Genomic DNA, 24936 nt, shown 5'->3' on the forward strand with positions numbered 1-24936 from the left:
AATGAAAAAAAAAAAAAAAAAAAAAAGAAGACAAGGGGGCATAAGAAAGTAGTCACTAAAAGGGAAAAAATTCAACTCTGAACACTAGGGCTTGTAGAATTAGAGGCACACTCTCAGTGAAATAAAAAGCAGATGAGCTCCAAGAAAACTAGAAGATTCGTTTTAAGACAGACATGGCAGGAATTAACAGAGATGCTTCTCTGAGATGTTATATCCCAAGGATGATTTTTTGATTCTCTCAGAAGAGAAAGAGTTGTCCCCTTACAGAAGAGTAAAATAAAAAAGGACTGTCTCAGTCACAGGAAAAAGACCTGATCTAGAAAACTTAGGGCTCTTAGGTTAAAAAAAAAAAAAAAAAAAAAGGAGATAGTCAGATCCCAGATTTTGGAATCTGGGACAGCTCTGATGAGTAATGGTTACACTGTTCATTGAATCTAAGGTTTAAAAGGGAGCTAGGTAAAAGGAGGTGGAACAGACAGGAAGCACCTGCAGGCAGACAGAATCAATCTGAAAACCCCTGGCTAAAATAAAGAATAGGAACAAGAAATTCCTGTCTCCATGCTACTAGCATACTAGGTTATGTGTTTTATGAGTCCATGGAGACCAAAATGATTTTTTACGTACTTCAGGAGAATGAGAGATTGCATTAATTAAAATAGTTATCAAAACCAATAAGCTAATCCAACCTTTGTATCTCATGAGAAACTATCTCCATTATATATTTAAAAGACAGGAATCGTATTGGAAACACTGCCTTGTTTCTTTGTATATGATGCTACTGAACCACCAAAGGTAGGCATACATTATTTTCATCAGAGAGGAATTTGCTGCTTTTCCCAGGACCACTTCCTTTTTGCCCATTTCTGCTTGTAGCCAATTATATACTCAATTTCTGGAACCATGGTCAAAATTTATAAGCCTTATAAGGTTTATAAGTACAGCTTATGTGACCATAGTCTTAGAACGTGCAACTTCATTAATGTTAAACTCTAGCTAAGGTTGAAAATTATCACTAATTTAAATACAATTTATATCATAAACCAGCTTTCACCCTTTCCTTTCCAACTTAACATCTGTCTTCTCCACACTGCCTCCGTCCTACCCCACAAAAATGATTCTTCATTAAACCACACTTTCCATTTGGCTATAAATGTCTGTATGAATTATAATAAACCTCACTGGATACTAATGGAATTATTTTCCCCACATCTGAATCAAAGTAGAAGGAAAGTACACCAAATTTAATACAAACAATCAGAACTGTCCCAGAAAGATATTTTCACATAATGTGACAAAGAATGCATTTAAATCTAGGATAATATTCAACCCATACAGCAGTCACTTGCTCTGGCAGTTATAACACTGGAAGCTTTGATTATCATAAGGGGTCCCGGAGAACCAATGTATGTAGAAGCATCGTTTTGCTAAGAAACAAATGTTAATCACACATGCTGTGAGGCCAAAAGGGAAGAGCTAATGCATGAGACTAGCCAACCACTCAGCATCTGTACCTCAAAGGCCTACTATATTTTTTAATGACTTCTTAAGGTTTAAATAATTTTCAAGGTTTCTTAATCAAAGAAGAAAATTACTTACTCCAGAAGAATATTATTCATATCCTGTGTAAAGAATTTTTTCCTTCCTTCTTCATCAAAAAGTTTGGCAGCCTAGAGAAACACAAGATTGTCAATATAACTCTCAATAAACACATTACACATTATACGCTTCCATATCTATTTACTTAGAATAAGCTCCTTGAGGGTGGGGCTATGATTAACTTCACTTTGTCCCAGCTTATTACCTGGCATGAGCAGGCAATGAAACAGTGCTGAAACAAAATTTAGCATACATAACATTCTTCCCTGTTATGTCTGTATTTCATTTTTCTGAATTTTCCTAAATTTAAAAAGTTACACAGGGGCTTCCCTGATGGCACAGTGATTAAGAATCTGCCTGCCAATGCAGGGGACATGGGTTTGAGCCCTGGTCCGGGAAGATCCCTGGTCCGTGGAGCAACTAAGCCCATGCGCCAACAACTACCGAGCCTGCACTCTAGATCCCGTGAGCCACAACTACTGAGCCCGTGTGCCACAACTACTGAAGCCCACACGCCTAGAGCCCATGCTCCGCAACAAGAGAAGTCACTGCAATAAGAAGGCTGCGCACTGCAACGAAGAGTAGCCCCCGCTTGCAGCAACTAGAGAAAGCCTGCATGCAGCAACAAAGACCCAACGCAGCCAAAAATAAATAAATTTATATTTTTTAAAAGTTACAAATATAAGACTTTTTATGGGTGCTATGGGTGTCTTGTGTATTTTGAGTATCTGTAAGGTTTGTTTATCAATTCTTGCTGTGATCTCCAAGATAAGAGAAAGCAGATGTCTCATTTTCTACAAGACAATACTGTCCAACGTGTCTGATATTCTATATATTATACTCATTACCATGTTTAATCTTCATAACAGCCAGTGGCATTGGTATTATAGCTCCCATTTTACAAACAAGGAACCTAAATCTTACAGAAGTTACATGATAATGCCCCCAAATCACACCGCTAGTAAGTGGTGAATCCAGGACTCAGACCAGAAGCTTTCTGACCTCAACTGTACAACAGTGTCACCCTGTACAAAGATACTCAGCTTACTGCAGCCAGTCTGGGTTCTACCTAATAACTAACAATGAAAAAATTAGCCACAGTCATTATCAAGGGATAAGCAACAATTAATTCAATGAGGATAAGAATAATTTCATCACTGTGTTTGTCATCTTAGCCAGTTTACCAGAAACAAAGAGTATGCAAACCAAGACACTGTACCATAAGCAAAATTTACTGGGGAAATAACAAAAGATAGTTTATCTTGAGATGCCCAAGATGTAAGACATCGAGAGGCCTGATCCAATAACCTGAGCAAGCCACATGCTGACTCTGTCAGTCGGCAGATGATAATTTTACACTGTTTGACAACATCACATTCTGTAAATAGAGGAGGACAATTTCTGAGATGTGCCTCAGTGCTTCTTAGAAAGGATGAAGACTGGGTATGTGTAGGGAGAAGAAATATAGGAAGAAAGCCAGAATGGAAACTAAACTTCAAGGAAGAGAATCAAAAGAACTCAAGAGGCCGAACAGTGGAAGATATGTTACAAAGTGAGAAAAGAGCAACAAGAAGAAAGTCCTTATCAGACAGATATGAGCATTTTAGGCAACGATGAATTCTCATCTCCTGAAGAAAAAAATACCGTCTCCTATTTCAAAGAAAAAAATACAGAGAATTCACAGATACTAATAAGTGAAATGAATCTTCTTATTGATAATTTCCTACTAAGAGGTTAGGAAGTAGCTGTTCTAATCCTAGCATGGCTACTACAGAAAGAGTTTTTAGTATATGAGATATAACAGCACCTTACAAGATTGAAACACACTCATTACTAATCAATTCTGTTTATTAAGTGAATATGAATGGCATACAACACAGTGGACGGAGTGCAAGTTATGAAGCATGATGGTCCTGCCTTTAAATGCTGACTTTGCATCAAGCCTCACCCATTTAAAAATTATGTGGCCTTGGGAAATTGCTTTAACCTTTCTGAACCTTAGTTTCCTCATCTATTAAATGGAAGAATACTACCTACCTCACATAATTGTTGGAGGATTAGACTCCACAGTATATACAGTATTCTAAGCCTAGTCAGGGAACTGTCTCCTGAACAATAAATGATGTCTTGTGAAGCTGTGGGTCCCAGGAGCACTGCACTCAATACAAGGTATAGGTTTTTGCTAAATAAATAATAGCTGTTATTATTAATTATATATTGAAAAACCTGGATTACATCTTTAAAACATAAAAGAAACTAAAGATTTTAGGGGCAACATGGGATAGCAAAAAGCATGTACTATTGAGTCAGGTGAACCCCTGTGTTTAAATTCAGGCTCCACCACTTACTAGTTGTGTGGACTGACCAAGCTATTTAACCTACCTCCACTTAAGTTTGTTAACCATAAAAAGGAAATAATACCTACACTTCATACATAAAGTGGTTAAGAATAGTAAATAAAAAACCTATTTGATTAATAAAATGATTGTATACTTTTCAAAAAATAAGCACAGAAAATAGCAAAAGAATGAAAAACAAAGGAGGGGGAGGGAACAATAAAACAGAATATAAAGGAAAATGACAGAATAAAGATGAATTATATATCATTATCATTATAACAGTGGTAGGTAAGATAAAATCTTAAAGAGAAAATCTTAAAAAAGACTCAGATGAGGTTGATAAACAAATTTCCATTTACATGCTGTCTATAAGAGAAAGAGCTAAAATAAGTCAAAAAATAAAAGAATTCAAAAAAAAAAAAGAGCTAAAATGAAGGTAAATGATGGGAAAAGCTATACCATGCAAAAATAAAGAGAAAGGAGTCTACAGTAAAATCAGACAAAACTGAATTCAAGGTGAAAAGCATTAATAGCACAGAAAGGGTCACCTTCAAGTGATAAATATCACAACAGAGATCTAGCCATCAAGAATTTTATGGGCCAACAAACAATACAGCATAGAAATAAACAAAGCAGAGGACTTCCCTGGTGGCACAGTGGTTAAGAATCCACCTGCCAATGCAGGGGACACAGGTTCGAGCCCTGGTCCGGGAAGATCCCTCATGCCACAGAGCAACTAAGCCCATGCACCACAACTACTGAAACCTGCGTGCCACAACTACTGAAGCCCGCATGCCTAGAGCCTGTGCTCTGCAACAAACAGAAACCATTGCAACAAGAAGCCCATACACCGCAATGAAGAGTAGACCACACTCGCCGCAACTAGAGAAAGCCCACGCGCAGCAACGAAGACCCAGTGCAGCCAAAAAAAATTAAATAAATAAAATAAAAATAGCTCATGAGTAAAATAAAAGATACTTAGAAATAAATGACAGTGAAAATCTTACCAAAAAAAGTAAAAAGAAAACAAAGCAAAAACTATGGTAAATACAAGTTATAACCTAAAAAACACTGGCAATGAGATACTTGAGCACAACTCTCTAAGTCCTGAACTAATAAATAAAGTACCTTAAAATAAGTAAAAATGTAAGAGAATTTAATAAGCCACAACCTCAGAAGAAATGCTAAAGAACAAAAACAGAAAAAAGAATAGAACTGATAAACAGAATCCATGAGTCAGTTGTTGGAAAAATTAGATAAATCTCTCTCTTCCCTAATTCAGAAAGAGTTAAGAGAAATAAATACAACATAGAGATTAATAAATTTAAAATGTGATTTAAATGGTTACTATAACCCTAGAAGAAAGACACAACTTGTAGAATAATCCACACATTATACTTCGACTAACAATTATTTTTAATAACAACATATTTGCAAATGCATGGATTAAAATCCAGAAAAATTAGTTTAATAGTCGTTATCCCTGTTGGGGGTGGGGAATGTCTGATTATGGGGCATCTTTCCCTAAGTATAGAATACAATCGGGGGCTTCCCTGGTGGCGCAGTGGTTGGGGGTCTGCCTGCCGATGCAAGGGATGCAGGTTTGTGCCCTGGTCCGGGAGGATCCCACGTGCCGCGGAGCGGCTGCGCCCGTGAGCCATGGCCGCTGAGCCTGCGCGTCTGGAGCCTGTTGCTCCGTGGTGGGAGAGGCCACAGCGGTGAGAGGCCCACGTACCGCAAAAAAAAAAAAAAAAAAAAAAAAAAAAAATATATATATATATATATATATATATAAAATTGGGACTTCCCTGGTGGTCCAGTGGTTAAGAATCTGCCTTCCAATGCAGGGGATGAGGGTTCGATCCCTAGTCAGGGAACCAAGATCCCACAGGCCTTGGGGCCACTAAGCCCGCACCGCAACTAGAGAAGGCCGAGAGCCACAAGGAAGACCCAGTGCAGCCAAAAAAAAAAAAAAAAATTATATTGAGTGTACAACTTCTGTAATCAGGAGAAAAAAAAAAGAGGACTAAAACATGGCATGGGTTCAAACAAACATGCTAAAGTAATTAAAAAAGGGCATTTTAAGCAAGGTTTGAAACATTTTAAGTCAAAATTATATTTCCCTGAGATTAAAGGGAGAAGTGTACTGACATACCTGGATTTGCAGCTAGTTAAATAAAGATTATGTACCCAAGTCAATCGGGAGAGGAATCTACTGTGAAATGCTAAAATCTCAACTCTTAAAAGTTTGTCTAGTGAGAACACAATGTATGCTTACTAAAGCTGCTGATTAGCTGGTAAAATCGATTGCAGAATAACTAGTTGTTAACAACAGTTGGAACCAAGTTCAAGTACACTTCTGCATTGTTACTATTTGTTCCTACCTTTCTTCTATTTTCTTTACATGACTATGTATATATTTATGAAACCTATGCAGAAAAATATAAAGTGAAGTGAGATAATAAAACAACCAACTTTTATCCATGTTATAACTATATTTAAAAGAAAAAGACTATGCATAGAGCCAATGCTTAAAAGGAAATATAGAAAATAAAGTTACTTCTAAGTAGTTAGGATTATAGGTTATTATTTTTGCCTGAAAGTAATTATTGTTATGTTTGTGCAGCAAACACAAGAAAATTATCACACTTACTACACGGAGGTCTTCGATACGTTTTTCAAGAAGGACAGGCAGACCCTCTGGGAGTGTAGGTACCACCTTGGGCATAACTTGAGAGGCATAGGTTGGCTGGGTGGTGTTTCCATTCTCTCCTCCTGACTCAGACAGGGGGCTACCATTAGAAGCAGCATCCAGTAATCTGTCAAAGTCAAAATCATCTAGCATCTCTAGGGCATTTTCAGCTTCCTGAAATAGTTCATGTTCATTTGTGCTAACAAAAATGGGGAGGTCCGGATCAGCACTATTCAGATTTAAGTCCGAGACATCATTCCCCAATGCCACAGCAGCAGAGGGGGTTTTATGCAGAGAGGAGGTCGAGAAGTTCACTGGGACTTTAGGGTTAGACTCCTTCCTTAATGCATCCTTCTCTTTTTGAAATTTTCTTATCATGGCAGCTAGAGAAAGAGAATCTTTATAACGTTTCTTCTTTTTTTCAGATTTGTGTGAATTTAGAGCCACAACTCTGTGAAGAAAAAAGTGATCAGTTAGGCTATGTATGATTTTAAAGGTTAAAACCCCAATAAGCAGGCACAGAATTAAAATAATCATTTGATAGGTGAGGAAGCAAATTTGTTACTAAATTACACTTTTACAACGGCATCTTCATCATCATCTGGATTGTCACTTATGAAAGGCAGGTGAATGGCCATTAGAGTGAAGAAAACGAAATAACGTCAACAGAAATAAACAAAACTGAATAGAGCTCTGGTTTATTAAGTATACGAAGTTAGGGAATTCCCTCGCGGTCCATTGGTTAGGACTCCTTACTTTCACTGCCAAGGACGCAGGTTCAATCCCTGGTCGTGCATCTAAGATCCCGCAAGCCCCTCAGCGTGGCCAAAATAAAAAAAATAAAAGGAAATGAAAGTATACGAAGTTAAACTTACTACTCTGTTTGGAATGTTCATTCTTTAGCACATCTATAAAGTAGACACCTAAAGAATTAACGAAGTAAAGAAGTGCACTTTTGCTGAAAACAGAGTTGATTACAACCAGAGAAACCTACATAATACACCTTCACACTGGTACCCCAGGTGGTTTGTGCTACAAACTGCCAAAGAAATGCAAAATGTCTGTGTCAATCTGTGAGCCTTCATTCATTACCATGTCTTCTATCCAGACCCTATTCTATCTGCTACTACCTTCTGATCATTTTTCACTTTCCATTCTAGGAACAGCGTTCTGAGGCTTTCGGATAGATACGTGTAATTTTCAATGACAACTTTCTCCCTATAGGGACTAAGAGGAAAGGGTGGTCTCTGTTTAGCTATCACCTTCTCTAAAAAATCTTTTCTAAATTTTATGGCTTATATGCTTCTACGTGCACTACAGAACCTAAAAGATCATAAGTGCCTTACAGGTAGGCCAGTGTTTCATTTACTGTTATATATCCGAAACCCAGACAGTGTCTGGTACACAGTAAGCACTTAGTAAATATTTGCTGAATGAAATCAGTTTACAAATTTGAGAAAATGATAAATTCAATAAAAGGCATTACTTACAGTTTTTGTTCATAAAGAAGTTTACTTGTAAATAATGAATATTTAAAACAACCAGTAGTAATATTTTTTTTTCTTAATAATTTCTTAATGACTCAGGGATCACTATAATCTCATGTTTAGGAGGGGATAAATACCTCCCTATATCAACTCTGGAGACACTGACAGCCCCCAATTCAGATGTACCTCCTCTGCTAAGGAGGGGAGGAAAACCCAGCCTCTTACAAGTTTTTGTCCCTTGACTCTACCTTGACTCTACAAAAAAAGCCATAGAGAAGTAGAGACAAATGGTAGCTTTATGACTGCAAGGTACAAACATTTATTCTTAAGACTTTTTTTTCTTTTCTTTTTCTTTCTTTCTTTTTGTTCGTGGTTGTGCCTCGCGGCTTGCGGGATCTTGGTTCCCCACCAGGGATCAGGAATTTCACCCAGGCCCCAGAAGTGAAAGTGCTGAGTCCTAACCACTGTACCGCCAGGGAATTCCCTCTTATGACTTAATAAGGCTTTCGAGAAATTCTACTTGGTTTTTTAGAGGCCATATCATTACCTAGTCACAAGCGTTAAGAATAGCTAAATAAAATCAATGACTTTTTAAAAAATATTAAAACGACCATAAACCGTTTATACAAAGACTACGGCCAATTGTCAATCCCCAGGCATCTAAGCTCAGTTTTAGTACAAGAAAATTAAAATAACATGTTCAATGTTTGTACCATCTCTTCAAACTGGTTCCTGTTGATAAAATGTTGTAATGAGCAAAATACTTAACAAATTTGTAAATCTGATCTAAAACACCTTAATCTCTAAGATGACTTCTACTTATTAATAAATATTATTAAAATATAAGTTGATAGGTCACTGACATTTATAAATACTGTATTAAATTAGACCCAGCTAAACTGAACTAATTAATGCTAAATATACCTTTCTAAAAGGAGAGTTTGTCATGCTACAACACTAGTTCCCTCATTATGTCTAATTTCACATACCCCAGTTGTTTCGGTACTTTTTTCCTTGGCTTCTTCTCCTTTTCCCCTTCCTCTTTCCGCTTCCGCTTCTTCATCTCAATATCATCTTCTTTCATTTTGGGAATCTACAAAATGATTAAATGCATAACTTACCTAAGTATTACTGCTTTACTTGCTGATGTTATCAATCCAGCATCCAGGGCAAGTGGTTTTTCTCAAATTTCAGGGCACATAAGAATTGCTTGTTAAAAATGCAGATTCTTTGGGTCCATGAGAACTCCCACCCCTGGTTTTGGTTCAGTTAAAGGTTTGGTAGAGGCTTTTTGGGTTTTTTTTTTTTTTTTTTTTTTTTTGCGGTACGCGGGCCTCTCACTGTTGTGGCCTCTCCCGTTGCGGAGCACAGGCTCCAGACGCGCAGGCTCAGCGGCCATGGCTCAAGGGCTTAGTTGCTCCGTGTCATGTGGGATCTTCTCGGACCAGGGCACAAACCCGTGTCCCCTGCATCGGGCAGGCGGACTCTCAACCACTGCACCACCAGGGAAGCCCTAATCTGCATTTTTAACAAACATTTTGGTGATTCTGGTACAAATATGTCTTTGGCTCATACTTCAAGGAACGCTTATCTGAGGACATTCTATTAATTTCCCAAATACAATATATATATTCTATAAAATTTGCTTTACATCTTAGGAAAAGTAACAGCTATTAACAGTCATTTCCATATCAAGTCTTAACGTATCCTAAAACCTCAACCTTATCCAGAAACAGATTATTAGACTAGATATGGAGAGAGAAGTTTTAAAAGAAAGTATTATATTAGAATTATAATAGAATTTTATGATATAAAAATAAATTTCCCCATATCTACATAATTTTACTTTAAAGCATGTAATTAACTATAAATTCATTAAACAATGGTTAGCATTTTACTTTTCCTTATATTCACAGCTGTAAAGTACAAGTAAAAATCAAAAAATATATCCTTTTAATTGAATGCTCTCATTACTGTTCCAATGTTGGATAAACTCACTTTGGGTGGCTTGTGCTTTTGGTTGTCTGTAATATCTTCTTCTTCAGTATCTGAAGCTTGGCGAAACTGGAGAGTGCCAGTGTTGATATAAAACCCTCCATATTTTGTTGTTAGAGAAGCAGGAACTAATTCGTCATACTAGGTTTAAAAAAAAGGCTTCAGATATATCTTATCTTTAATTCTATAAATATGTCAAAGAAATTCAATCACCATGTCAGAATCTTCCTTAAATCTTAACTGCAAAACTAACTGCAATGAGGATGTTTGTGAATAAATAAAGAAAAAGTTACTATCTGGAATAGAAATGAGCTCTGATCATTCAATATTTAAGAAATGAACTTCTGGAATGCTGAAGCAGATTCTAAATGTATCATCTGCCGAGAAAAATTGAAGGATCACTGCTATTCTTAATGACAAATGATTCTGATGAGAAACTGAAACAAGTTAAAACAAATGACTGAATGTCCAGGCAGCAAATGAACTTCATTTCTTACCATATTGGTATATAATTTTATTCATAAAGAGATTATAAAAAATAAAGGTTATTTCTTCTGCCTTAGCTCTAAGCTTTTAAGTAGGGAATATTTTTTAAACATATAAAAGAAAAATAGCATATATATATGTTTTAAAGGGAAGTAGAAAAAGAACTGCCCTGTTCGGTAAGCATACACCGAGGGCCCATAGTGAGCGAGGCACCTGGCTTTGAAAAAGAGACTCAAATTGTCTAAATCAGTCTGAATGTACTCTAAGCCTAGATTTTAAGGTTTATCATTATCTCACCTGATGAAGATGAAGAAAAAACAATCATTAAATGGAAGGCCAGTCTTAACTAAATGAAGATGTTCATGGCAAAAGAGAAAAAAAGGAACTACTTATCTAACAAAAGCAAGATACCTGCTACCGGGTTCCCCAGAACTCTATTTAAGGGTTTTCTTCATATTACATAATTAGTCTTTAAGAAAGTCATATTTGTAAGGAAAATTCTTTGCCATGGGCAAAAAATATACAGAACATATTAGTTATTCTAAAAATATTAAGGCTAAGTATAAAAGTTATGATTTTAACCTGTATCATTTTAAATTACATGGAAAATGGAAAAAGTAAGAATGTACATTTAATCATATTGAATCAAAAAGGAATGAAGTTAGAAAAAGAAAAAAGGAATGAACTCCTTTCTTGTCGCTCCACTTGAGGGGCTACTACTGTACAAAGACCCACAGGCAAGACCTTCAGAAAGGGCCCAGTACTATCTGCAAGTAAAGGAGTGATGTGAGGAGTAAAGGATTAAAAGTGAAAAGGCTCTGTAGTAATTATTTTGAAAATGTGTCATTATGATAAGATAAATACACCTGTACTTTTTGCTTACATATACTTGTATACTGCTTTATAATTTTCAATGCTTCTTCATATAAATTATTTCACTTGATCTTCCTGATACCCTTTTGAGGTAAGGAAAATAAATATTCCCATTTTATAAGTGAAAACCAAATTCAGAGAGGTTAAGAATCTTGCCAGAGTACTTTTATTAGTTTATGGCAGAGTCACTGACTGTTTCCCAGCCCATCCACTATACCAAGCAGCATCTCATGTGGAAAACACACTCATCACTAGTTACCAGGCAATGTGGATGTTCAATGTCTGTCTTCTGCAGTATTCTGCTGAGCTTTCCCTATCAGAACACTTTTCAGGAGAACAAACTCTTTATGCATATTTGATTTAGCCTTTGTTTTTGTTTTTGTTTTTTTTTCAAATTTAACTGGGTAGACTGTAGTTTTATTTGCTAAATCTGACAACCACACTAAAGTGACACAACCAATAAGTGACAGAGCAAGGATTAATACACAGCCTTCACTGCACTGTGAATTATAAATGTGCCAAGCATTTTTTTTTGTAAGGTACAGGAAATATTCTGGGTTTTTTTGTTTGTTTGTTTTTATTGAGGTAATATTGGTTTATAACCTTACATAAGTTTCACATGTACATTATATTTCTACTTCTGTATAATTTAGCCTTTTAAGTACGATGTATTAAGAGGCAATGGATCACTGAACTTGAGAATCAGACTTACTAGATCCTTTGCCAACAACTAGCTATTGTGACCCAGAATAAATCACTTAACATCAATACTTCAAGGTTGTAAAACAGGAACAATATTACTTATTTCAGAAAGTTCTAGTGAAATTTAAAAGAGATAACCTAAATAAAAGCATTACTCATGTCTGGTATTATTATTATTTCTCAATAACAAAAACATTTTCTTTCGGTCTTTTAAAAATTTGGCAGCATAAGTGTTAGACTAAAAATAATATTCAAAAGCATTTATTTTCAGATATTATAGTAGTAAGTAGTATACAATTCTGAAAGTTAATTAGAACCAGATTATTATCACTCTCTATCGAATAATATACGAACAGTGAAAGCCTACTGGTGGGAACTCCCTGGAGGTCCAGTGGTTAGGACTCCATACTTTCACTGCTGAGGGCCCAGGTTCAATCCCTGGTTAGGGAACTAAGATCCCACAAGGCCACAAGGCACGTGGCACAGCAAAAAAAAAACAAAAATGGCCAACTGGCAATACAATCATTTTAAAAAACAGAGAATTATTTGGTTGGCTCCTAAGTGTTTTATGTCTGAATTACTGAATTATAATGAGAACCAAATAATCTATTAAGGACAATGATACAAAATTATTTTGCAAGTCAATAAACAACCTGTGCTTTAGTTCAATTTCCTCGTATAAAACAGGGACCTAACTTGTCCTATAAATGTCAGTAATTGTATAACTTATACAACTTATACCTATAAAATTTATCCTTATTTATTAGAGCAGTGGCTTTCAAATTTTCTTCACCACAACCCAAGTGGAAAATATACTACACATCAAAAGCCAGTGCATGGTACAAACACACACACATAATAAAAATCACAAAATGTACCAGTGGTTTACTGTTAACAGCTCCTATTCTATTCTATTTTATTCTCTTTAAAAATGCTGGCCACAGTCTCTAAACTGATACACAGGTCCAATTATGGGTTATAAAAATCTGTTTGAAAAACACTTTATTCAAATATTTGGAATGCTACAAAGGAAAACATTAAAAATGCTATTTATGAAAGGTTACATACTATATGATTCCAACTACATGACATTCTGGAAAGGACAAAACTATGGAGACAATAAAAAGATTAGTGGCTGCAGGTGTTAGGGAGGGATGAATAGGCAGAGCACATACTTTTTTAGGGCTGTGAAACTATGCTGTATGACAGTATAATGGTGGGTACATGTCATTACACATTTGTTAAAACCCATAGAATGTACAACACCAAGAGTAAATCCTAAGGTAAACTATGGACTTTGGGTGATGATGCGTCAATGTAGGTTCTTGGACTGTAACTAGTATACCACTCTGGTGGGGGAACGCTGATAATGGAAGCTGTGTTGTGAGGGCAGGTAGTATATGGGAAATTTCTGCACCTTCCATTCAATTTTGCTGTGAACCTAAAACTGCTCTAAAAAAATTAACTTTACTAATTTTTTAAAAGCATTTATTTATTTATTTATTTGGCTGCACAGGGTCTTAGTTGTGGCATGTGGGATCTTTTCTTTTTTTTAGTTCGGCATGCAGGATCCCTAGTTCCTTGACCAGGGATTGAATACAGGCACCCTGCATTGGGAGTGCAGAGTCTTAACCACTGGATCACCAGGAAGTCCCAAGTTTATTAATTTTTAAAAAATTCTATTTATGTAAACCTGAGTACATGGAATGTCCATTTATATATGGTTGAGTTCCCTCTTGGGTTACTTAGAATTCAAAAATCTACTTTACATATAATGTTAACACCAGTACCAATGCTTTATACTTGCATTATGCTTTTCAGCATGTCATTATCTTGAGTCTCAGAGTACAAATTCTGCTGGGCAAGCCACTCATAACAGAGAAAACTGGGTGATGCTAAAATAAAAGACTTGCTCCTGGTCCACAGTGAATTAGAAACCAAGTGAGGTCTAGAATCTAGGGCTTTTGACTTGAATGCCAAATCAAGGTCAATACTGTTGAAAACATTCCATGCCCTAACCTACAAAAAGGCTGACAACATTTTTGGTAACAGGAAATCCTCTCTACTCCAAAGGCACTGTCAACATTTTATTTCTACAGACTAGGCTTGTAAACCAGCTTATATCAGGACACCAAAATAACACAGGAGTATGACAGGGTATCCTGTAAGCCTTATGCTGGAAGTCCTTCCTATCACTCTCCTACCACTATATGCCTTGTCATCATCTACACAACCAAGCACTGTAGTAACAGGAAAAAGAGGTACTAATTTGTAGGTAGTATAACAGCGGCCTTAGGGTCACTTTCTGTATATCCTAAGTAATCACTGAACACTGCAGAGGATATAATCCAGGGATTAGATTACTCTACTACACTGAGAAGAATGTAAGAACATATACCTTACCGACCCACCTAACAAGACATGCCTTTATTTATTTGCTGTGTGATCAATGGACTGCTGTAGTCCTGAAATGCTCTCCTGAATTCCTCTTCCTTTTATAAGAGAAAGAGGATTCCAGTGCAAAAGCTGTAGGGCTTGATCAAAACAGACAGTGATAAGGCCTGGCATTCAATTACCGCCACTGTAGTAAGGTTTGGCAGCAATAAAAATATTAAGTACATTTTAAAGACATGTGCCAGATTAACTTCAACCCAATAGCTCCAGTCTTCAAGATCACGTGGTTCTTATCTGGAAGTCATTTCAAAAATATACCTGCCCAAGTTTGGGAATATCAATAAAAATTCAAGATGTAAATACCCTTTGATCAATAAATCCCGCTGCTAGAAATCTACCCTACACATATATTTATACTCTATAATTATCTTACATACATACTCAAGTACACAAAGAGAAATGTATACAGATGCTCAACTATTTGTAATCACATAAAACTGGAAACAATTTAGATGTATACTGAAAGGGGATTAGTTAGTAAAAACACTTGCTGAAACATTTAGTTTTTCCTTGAATTCTACTATCCAAATAAAGAATTGCTGCTATATTAAAGATACATTACTCACAGCCTCTGAATTATCAATAAATGGATCTGTCTCATCATAGCCAAAGCCTATATCGATTAAATCTTGTAGCCGATCCTTCCGGTGTTTACGGGGCTTCCCACCCTGTGAAGAACAGATATGTTAGACTGATTCAGTACTCATGCTGTTTCCATAAAATTAAAAAACACCTGTTAGAAAATAAACAAATCGGACCTAATGAAACTTAAAAGCTTTTGCACGGCAAAGGAAACCGTAAACAAGATGAAAAGACAACCCTCAGAATGGGAGAAAATATTTGCAAATGAAGCAACTGACAAAGGATCCATCTCCAAAATATTCAAGCAGCTCATGCAGCTCAATATCAAAAAAAACAAACAACCCAATCCAAAAATGGGCAGAAGACCTAAATAGACATTTCTCCAAAGAAGATATAGAGATTGCGAACAGACACATGAAAGAATGCTCAACATCACTAATAATTAGAGAAATGCAAATCAAAACTACAATGAGGTATCACCTAACACTAGTCAGAATGGCCATCATCAATAAATCTACAAACAATAAATGCTGGAGAGGGTGTGGAGAAAAGGGAACCCTCTTGCACTGTTGGTGGGAATGTAAAGTGATACAGCCACTATGGAGAACAGTACGGAGGTTCCTTAAAAAACTAAAAATAGAACTACCATATGACCCAGCAATCCCACTACTGGGCATATACCCTGAGAAAACCATAACTGAAGAAGAGTCATGTACCACAATGTTCATTGCAGCTCTATTTACAATAGCCAGGACATGGAAGCAACCAAGTGTCCATCGACAGATGAATGGATAAAGAAGATGTGGCACATATATACAACGGAATATTACTCAGCCATAATAAGAAATGAAATTGAACTATTTGTAGTGAGATGGATGGACCTAGAGTCTGTCATACAGAGTGAAGTAAGTCAGAAAGAGAAAAACAAACACCATATGCTAACACATATATATGGAATCTAAAAAAAAAATGGTTCTGAAGAACTTAGGGGTAGGACAGGAATAAAGACACAGACCTAGAGCACAGACTTGAGAACACGGGGAAGGGGAAGGGTAAGTTGGGATGAAGTGAGAGAGCGGCATGGGCATATATACACTACCAAATGTAAAATAGCTAGTGGGAAGCAGCCGCATAGCACAGGGAGATCAGCTCGGTGCTTTGTAACCACCTAGAGGGGTGGGATAAGAAGGGCGGGAGGCAGACGCAAGAGGGAGGAGATATGGGGATATATGTATACGTATAGCTGATTCACTTTGTTATACAGCAGAAACTAACACAACGTTGTAAAGCAATTATACTCCAATAAAGATGTTAAAAATAAATAAATAAATAAAACTAAGAACAACAACAAAAAACCTGTTAGAAGAATTTCCAAATGATTTCTGCAGATTAATTCCCCTCAGGAGGTTGAATTTAAGTCCCCTCACACCTTGAATGTAAGTTGTACCTAGGGACGTGCTCCCAAAGAGTACAGTATGACAAGGAGGAGACAAAGTAACTTTACAGTGAAAAACCTAACATTACTCAGCCAGGTGATCAAGGTCAACATCAACAGTGATAACGTCATGTTGATAGCATTACCCTTGACATGATGAGACACAAATGGCACTTTACCTTTGTGGTCTTCCTCTCAAAAGCCTATAACCTCAATTGTAGGCTAACCATGAGATAAACATCATGACAAACTAAACAACAAGAAAAACACCAAACTAAACTGAGGGACATTCTACAAATAACTGACCAGTGTTCCTCAAAGCTGTCAAGATTATCAAAAACAAAAATCTGAAAAACTGGCATAGTCTAGATAAGCCTAAAGAGACATGATAACTAAATGTCATCTGGTATCCTGGTTGGGATCCGGGGACTAAAAAAGGACATTAGGGGAAAAATAGTAAAATTTGAATAAAATGCAGCGTTAATTAATAGTAATGAACCAATGTTGGTTTGTTAGTTGTAACAAATCTACTCTACAAATATAAGATGTTACAGGGGAAAGTGGATGAGAACTATATGGAAACTCTTTATATTTTCTTTGCAAATTTTCTGTAAATCCAAACTAATCTTAAAATTATTTTTTAATGTCCTAGATTTATTTATACACATAGACATACAAGAAAATAAAAAATGAATGTATGCAAAAACTGGTGAAATCTGCAAGACATGACTCTCCTTTGGTTTCAATTCCCATAGTGCATGTCTCTCAATGCAGTGTCACTGGTTCTAATTGGTGAAAGATGGCTGAGTTTTGTGCAACATGGCTCTTAAATGAAAGCAAATTGTTTCATCTTATTTCCATGTAAAGAAATGATCTTTTCCAGTGTTTACGTGAAAAAAAACAAATATGATGGACTTACTGAGAAAAGTCTCCAACATGGTACCATTTACTTTCTAATTAATTTGTAAAGGTAATTCTGACTAAATGCTATGTTTGTATTGCATACTGATGTTAAAAAACCTAATCCCCATAACTATGACTCCAGTTTATGTTTTTCAATGACCAAAACTTCTATTATACCATCACCACCAAGAGGGTCATTTTGGTGTGAGATAAAGTAATGGCTCTCATGTTTTTAGATTTTACAAGTTCCAAAAACAATTTTGGAGACCAACACAGGGTGGCAACCCTTTTATTTTGCTAAATAAGACCACTGAAGGCATAACTCAGAATAAGAACAATGCTTCTCAAGAGACACCAACTGGCAACTTAAACATACCTACACACACATACACACATGCGCACACACACAAAACGCATGTATATGCTTAAATGCAACACATAAATAAAGTGTCCTTATTTTTTCCATATGCTAGGTCTGCAAGCTGGAACTCTTACACTAGGTTACAGAATTACAGTGAGAATAAGAAGTAAGTAAAGGAAAAAGATATTTGTGTGTTAGAAGTTATTCTACCAAGAAAAAGTAACACACAAGCAGTTAAACACACGAGGGAATGTTTCACCCAAAAAAGAGAGAGTTCTAATAATATAAAAATCCACAGACAAAAACTAATGAGGAGGACTAGCCCTGTCACATATTAAATATATTTAAAGTTATAGGAGTTAAAATAGATATGACAGGAATACAAGAATGAATTTAATATGAAAAAGGCAACATTACAGCTCAATGGAGAGCAATTAATAAATAAATGGAATTAAAGTAAGACACCAATTTCATCTATCAAATTATAAACTTTTAAAATTCTGGCAAGATGGAGAAGAAACAGGACTGCTCAAACACTGCTGATAAGAGTTACCAATAAAACCCTTGGAAAGCGATCTGAAAGCATCTGCCAAGAAATTCTGCCATACGCTTACATTTTCTTCTTTTGTCTCTACTATGTTTTCTAAAATTTCTATGAAGTATTAATGCCAAAATGGAAATATACTAAAATAAGTTTTAAAACTCTTCATCATATTTGACTCAATAATTCTACTAAGTTACATAGCTTATTTTGAACTACTACTTAGATTCAAAAGTATCTGTTAAAAATGTATGCTATAGGGCTTCCCTGGTGGCGCAGTGGTTGAGAGTCCGCCTGCAAATGCAGGGGACACGGGTTTGTGCCCTGGTCCAGGAAGATCCCACATGCTGCAGAGCAGCTGGGCCCGTGAGCCATGGCCGCTGAGCTTGCGCGTCCGGAGCCTGTGCTCCACAACAGGAGAGGCCACAACAGTGAGAGGCCCGCGTACCACAAAAAAAAAAAAAAAAAAAAAAGTATGCTATAGGGACTTCCATGGTGGTCCGGTGGTTAAGTCTCCATGCTCCCAATGCAGGAGGTCTGGGTTTGATACCTGGTCAGGGAACTAGATCCCTCATGCCACAACTAAGAGCCCGCATGCTGCAACTAAAAGATCCTGCATGCCACAACTAACACCCAGCCAAATAAATTAAAAAAAAAAATGTATGCTGTAAAAAGCAATATGTGTAATCTACAGATTCAACACAATCCTTATCAAATTAGAACAAAAATTTTACAATTTGTATGGAAGCACAAAAGGCTCCAAAAAGCCAAAGCAATCTTGAGAAAAATGGAGCTGGAGGAATCAGGCTCCCTGACTGCAGACTGTACGATAAAGCTGCAGTTGTAAAAACAGTATGGTACTGGCACAAAAACAGAAATAAAGATCAATGGAACAGGATAGAAAGTCCAGAGATAAACCCATGCACCTATGACAAAGGAGGCAAGAATACAGAATGGAGAAAAGACAGTCTTTTCAATAAGTGGTACTGAGAAAACTGGACAGCTACATGTAAAAGAATGAAATTAGAACATTTTCTAACACAATACACAAAAAAAACCTCAAAATGGATTAAAGACCCAAACGTAAGACTGGATACTATAAAATTCTCAGAGGAAAACATAGGCTGAACACTCTCTGACATAAATCTCAGCAAAAACTTTTTGATCCACCTCCTAGAGTAATGAAAATAAAAACAAAAATAAACAAATGGGATCTAACTAAACTTAAAAGCTTTTGCACAGCAAAGGAAACCACAAACAAGATGAAACGACAACCCTCAGAATGGGAGAAAATATTTGCAAATGAAGCAACTGACAAAGGATCCATCTCCAAAATATACAGACAGCTCATGCAGCTCAATATCAAAAACACAAACAACCCAATCAAAAAATTGGCAGAAGATCTAAATATTTCTCCAAAGAAGACATACAGATGGCCAAGAGGCACATGAAAAGATGCTCAACATCACTAATTATCAGAGAAATGCAAATCAAAACTACAATGAGGCATCACTTCACACCAGTCAGAATGGCCATCATCAAAAAATCTACAAACAATAAATGTTGGAGAGGCTGTGGAGAAAAGGGAACCCTCCTACACTGTTGGTGGGAATGTAAATTGGTAGAGCCACCATGGAGAACAGTATGGAGGTTCCTTAAAAAACTAAAAATAGAGCTATAATATGATCTAGCAATCCCACTCCTGGGCATATCTCTGGAGAAAACCATAATCTGAAAAGATACATGCACCCCAATGTTCACTGCAGCACTATTTACAATAGCCAAGACATGGAAGCAACCTAAATGTCCACTGACAGAGGAATGGATAAAGAAGATGTGGTACATATATACAAGAATATTACTCAGCCATAAAAAAGAACAAAATAACGCCATTTGCAGTAACATGGGTGTACCTAGAGAGTGTCATGCTGAGTGAAGTAAGTTAGACAGAGAAAGACAAATATCATATGATCTCACTTATATTTGGAATCTAAAAAAATGGTACAAATGAACCTTTTTACAGAACAGAAATAGAGTCACAGATGTAGAAACAAACTTACGGTTATCAAGGGGGAAAAGTAGAGGGGAGGGATAAATTGGGAGACTGGGATTGACATATACAAACTATTATGTATAAAATAGATAACTAATAAGAATCTGCTGTATAATACAGGGAACTCTACTCAATACTCTGTAATGACCTGTATGGGAACAGAATCTAAAAGAGTGACAACAAAGACCCAACGCAGCCAAAAATAAATAAATAAATAAATTTATTAAAAGAGTGAATATATGTATAACTGATTCACTTTGCTATACAGCAGAAACTAACATAACATTGTAAATCAACTATACTCCAATAAAAATTAATTTTTAAAAAAAGGAGGGCTTCCCTGGTGGCGCAGTGGTTGAGAGTCCGCCTGCCAATGCAGGGGACGTGGGTTCGTGCCCCGGTCCGGGAAGATCCCACACGCCGCAGAGCGGCTAGGCCCGTGAGCCATGGCCGCTGAGCCTGCGCGTCCAGAGCCTGTGCTCCGCAACCGGAGAGGCCACGACAGAGAGGCCCGCATACTGCAAAAAAAAAAAAAAAAAAAAAAAAGAAAGCAATATGTTAAATCAGGGGTCCCCAACCTCCAGGCCAGGGACCGGTAACAGGCAGTGGCCTGTTAGGAACCGGGCCACACAGAAGGAGATGAGCAGTGGGTGAGCAAGTGAAATTTCATCTGCTGCTCCCCATTGCTCACGTTACCACCTGAACCAACCCCACCCCCATGTGTCCATGGAAAAACAGCAGTCCCTGGTGCCAGAAAGGTTGCGGAACGCTGTGTTAGATGTCAGAAGGAACTTAGATTTAAATATGAAGTCTCTGCCCTAAAGGAAGTTAAAAGAAGATAATCTACTCAACAAAGTAACTGAGCACCTACCAAGTGCCAGCCTTCATGGATTTTATATTCATAGTATTGTGGAGAAGGGAAAGATTAAATAATTATAGTAGTAATAAATGGTAAAAAGGGAATTATAGGTGGTACTGGATTTTTTAACAGAAGACCTAATCAAGGCTTTCCTGAGATATTTATGCCCAGACAAGGATGAGTGGAAGTAATCACTTGTGGAAGCCACAGAAAGTGTTGGAACTGGTAAGTAACCTGGTAAGATTAGTGCTTTAACAAAATCACTCTGGCCATTGTGGTGGGGAATGAACACAGTTGGGGAGATGAGTTAGGAAAGAAAAAAATGCAGAGATTTGCAAGAAAGTCACAAGTTAGTGGGGGCATAAAACATATATTTAATTACCAATCATGATAATAATGATGACAGCCACCATCCACCGAGCGCTGACTTTGCATTAGCACCTATTCTAAGTACAACCATATATTATTTCCCATTTAACAAACGGGAAAAACTAAACCTTGGAAAAAACTAATAACTTGTCTAAGCTCATAGAGAAAGTAACAGAGCCAATTTTCAAACTCATGACCATCTGACTCCAAAGTATCATTCTATTAAAAGTCCTGTAGGAGAAGTGATAGAACTTCTGAGGTCATTTTTCCACTTGGAGACACATAAAACTCAATACCAAAACTCAAACCAGTGTTCCTGCTGTCAATCATCTCCAAATTAGCTTCCCCCACTTGACATTTCCATTTTATTAAGTCTATTTTTCTGCCTTAAAACTTCATTATTAACTAAAATTACAAAGGTTGATGACAGCAAGCATTAACAAGGATGTGGAACAATCCAAACTCTCCTACATTGCTGCTGCAAAATGATACACCCACTCTGGAAAACAATTCGGCAGTTTCTTATAAAGTTAAACACACACTTATCATGTGACCTAACAATCCCTCTCTTAATATTTCCTCAAGAGAAATGAAGACATATGTTCACACACACACTTGTGTTCCAACGTTAGAGCAGCTTTACTCTTAGCACCCACAAACTGGAAACCATCCAGTGCCCATCACCCAGTAAGTGGATACACAGACTGCGGTACATCCATACGCTATGCAGCAATAAAAAGGAAGGAACCACTGATAACATGCAAAACATGGGTGCACTTCAAAAGCATTATAATAAGTGAAAGAAGCCATGTACAAAAAGACTATAAGATTCCATTTATAGGAAACTCTAGAAAAAGAAAAAACAAAAACCAAAAATCTACAGAAACAGGAAGTAGATCAGAGGTTGCCAGGAGCCAGGGCTGAAGGGGAGAGGATTATCTGTAGAGAGATAAAAGGGAACTTTCTGGGGTGATGAAATTTTTCTATATCATAATTGTGGTAGTGGGTACAGGACTATGTATATTTACCAAAATATACCAAATTATATACGTGAATGAACTGTATTTATTTATACTTCAATAATGATGATTTTTAAAAACCCTTATTATTTCTACTTCAACTCTCTCTCCCCACAAACCTTTGTTCATATGATTATTCACATCGACAGCTTCCTCTCCATTCTAACTGCTGTTGCTTATAATCGTGGCCATTGTTTTTCACTTAAATGTAATGAATGCCTTAATTAGCTTCTCCTTCCTCATATTGATTCTCAATTCATCCTGCCTAATATCTAATATTTCTCTGATTCCCTTGCTCAAAATGCTTCAGAAGCATCCTACCTATTACAAAATATATCCAAACCCCTTAATAAGGCAGTAATTAAATACCTTCTAAATGTTGGCTCAAACCACCCTTCCAACTTTTTTCTTAGGATTTTCTGACTTGAACACTTCAATCCATTCAGTTTATAGATCCACTCTCCTCCCAAGCACACTTGCTTATCTTTCCTCATGCTTCCCCCTTATTGGGAATAATCTCTTATTCCTCTCTGAATTCTCCCACCCTTTACTGCTCAGCCCAAGTTTTGGGGGTTTTTTCTGAAATAAATTTAATTAATTTATTTGTTTGTTTGTTTGTTTAAGGCTACGTTGGGTCTTCGTTGCTGCACACAGCCTTTCTCTAGTTGCGGCATACGGGGGCTACTCTTCAATGGGGTGCGCGGGCTTCTCATTGCAGTGGCTTCTCTTGTTGGGGAGCACGGGTTCTAGGTGGGTAGGCTTCAGCAGTTGTGGCACACGGGCTCAGTAGTTGTGGTTCACGGGCTCTAGAGCGCAGGCTCAGTAGTTGTGGCGCACGGGCTTAGTTGCTCTGTGGCTTGTGGGATCTTCGCAGACCAGGGCTCGAACCCGTGTCCCCCGCATTGGCAGGCAGATTCTTAACCACTGCGCCACCAAGAAAGTCCCTCAGCCCAAGTTGTAAACCTTTTCTCCTGGATGTTTTCTACTCAAAATCACAATGATCTTTTTCTGCTCTCCTAACGTATTTTTTGTCTAGGCACAACTAGCTGCCTAAAAAAGATTTACGTAGGGAAAACTAGAAAAACAAATGGGTTCTGTTTTAATGGGCCCAACAAGACACATGCAGAAGTCCAAGTAACTTATGCGTAAGTAGACAGATTCAGGAACATTTAAGTCTAGGCAAGGCTACCAGTAGTTAACCACAGGAAAAGATAGCAGTTATTAATAGTTCTGAGTCCATATCTAATACATGCAATAAAATGGTTAAATAAGTAAATGTGACTCTTGTCAATGACAGTAACCAAAATGGCTAATGCTTTTACTTAACTATAACAGTATTAATCTGACTAAAATAGGCTCTCAAAATAGGATCTTAGAAGTATAAGCTTTCCCAAAAATCATATCAATTAAAGCATCATAACAATGATAAAGGTATAAATTATATATACTATGACAAATCTATGCAATATTAACAGCCATTTTAAAAGTGTGGTAGAAGAATATTTAATAATATAGAGGGCAACAAAAGCAGTTCACCAGATGTTACGTATAGTTCAGGCTATTCACAGAAAAGGTAATAGTGATGTTCACTAAGCATCTGAAAGTGTTCAACCTAACTGGTAATCATGGAGACAACATTAACATAACAAGATACTGCTTTTTCAACTATCATACAAATAGTAGGATCTCATTTAAGAAAAACACAACAATATACATCTACAGCTATATATTATATATATAATGCTCAAAGAATTGTAACACGTAGATAACCATGACCATTACCAGTGTGGAAGGGATAAAACTGGAGGCAGTGGTGAAGGAAGACTTTGGCTTAATATGTATATTTGAATTTGTTTTTAATAACTGGAATGTGTTCATGTAATACTCAAGTGATTAAAAAAAGTGCAAGGGAGGACGTACATAAGCTCATATGCATTTTTAAAAGCCCTAAAAGGGTACACATCAAACTATTAACAGTGGTTATGCCTGGAAGTGGGCTTAGAGATGATTAGCTGATTTTTATTTTCCTCTCTGTTTATCTGTATTTATATATTCTTTTATAGTGAAAAATATCTTTGAAATATGTAAATGCTTACATATACATAGATCTCTTGGGCAAGAAACTCAGTGATTATTTCTGAGAAGGGAGCTGATTAGCTGGGAGTTAGGGGTAGGAGGTAGATTTACTTT

General features: G+C 36.8%; 1 protein-coding gene across 6 annotated transcripts in view; it reads right to left on the reverse strand.

Annotated features, from left to right (window-relative positions):
- The window catches only part of UBN2 (ubinuclein 2), an 89478-nt gene that overhangs the window by 48166 nt on the left and 16376 nt on the right, over positions 1-24936 (reverse strand). For all 6 annotated transcript variants that reach the window (XR_003431860.1, XM_027101772.1, XM_027101769.1 and 3 more), the window contains exons 3-7: positions 15191-15292; positions 10113-10250; positions 9104-9207; positions 6589-7078; positions 1597-1667 (exon numbers count right to left, since the gene is read on the reverse strand). Coding sequence is in view for 5 of the 6 variants with exons in the window: in XM_027101772.1 (XP_026957573.1) it covers positions 1597-1667; positions 6589-7078; positions 9104-9207; positions 10113-10250; positions 15191-15292 (905 nt within the window). In the remaining variant the exon portion in view is untranslated. The remainder of the gene's footprint in view (positions 1-1596; positions 1668-6588; positions 7079-9103; positions 9208-10112; positions 10251-15190; positions 15293-24936) is intronic.

Source organism: Aethalodelphis obliquidens, unplaced genomic scaffold (assembly GCF_003676395.1).
Source record: "Aethalodelphis obliquidens isolate GAN/ISIS:26980383/991018 unplaced genomic scaffold, ASM367639v1 scaffold5, whole genome shotgun sequence".
Taxonomy (NCBI): domain Eukaryota; kingdom Metazoa; phylum Chordata; class Mammalia; order Artiodactyla; family Delphinidae; genus Aethalodelphis; species Aethalodelphis obliquidens.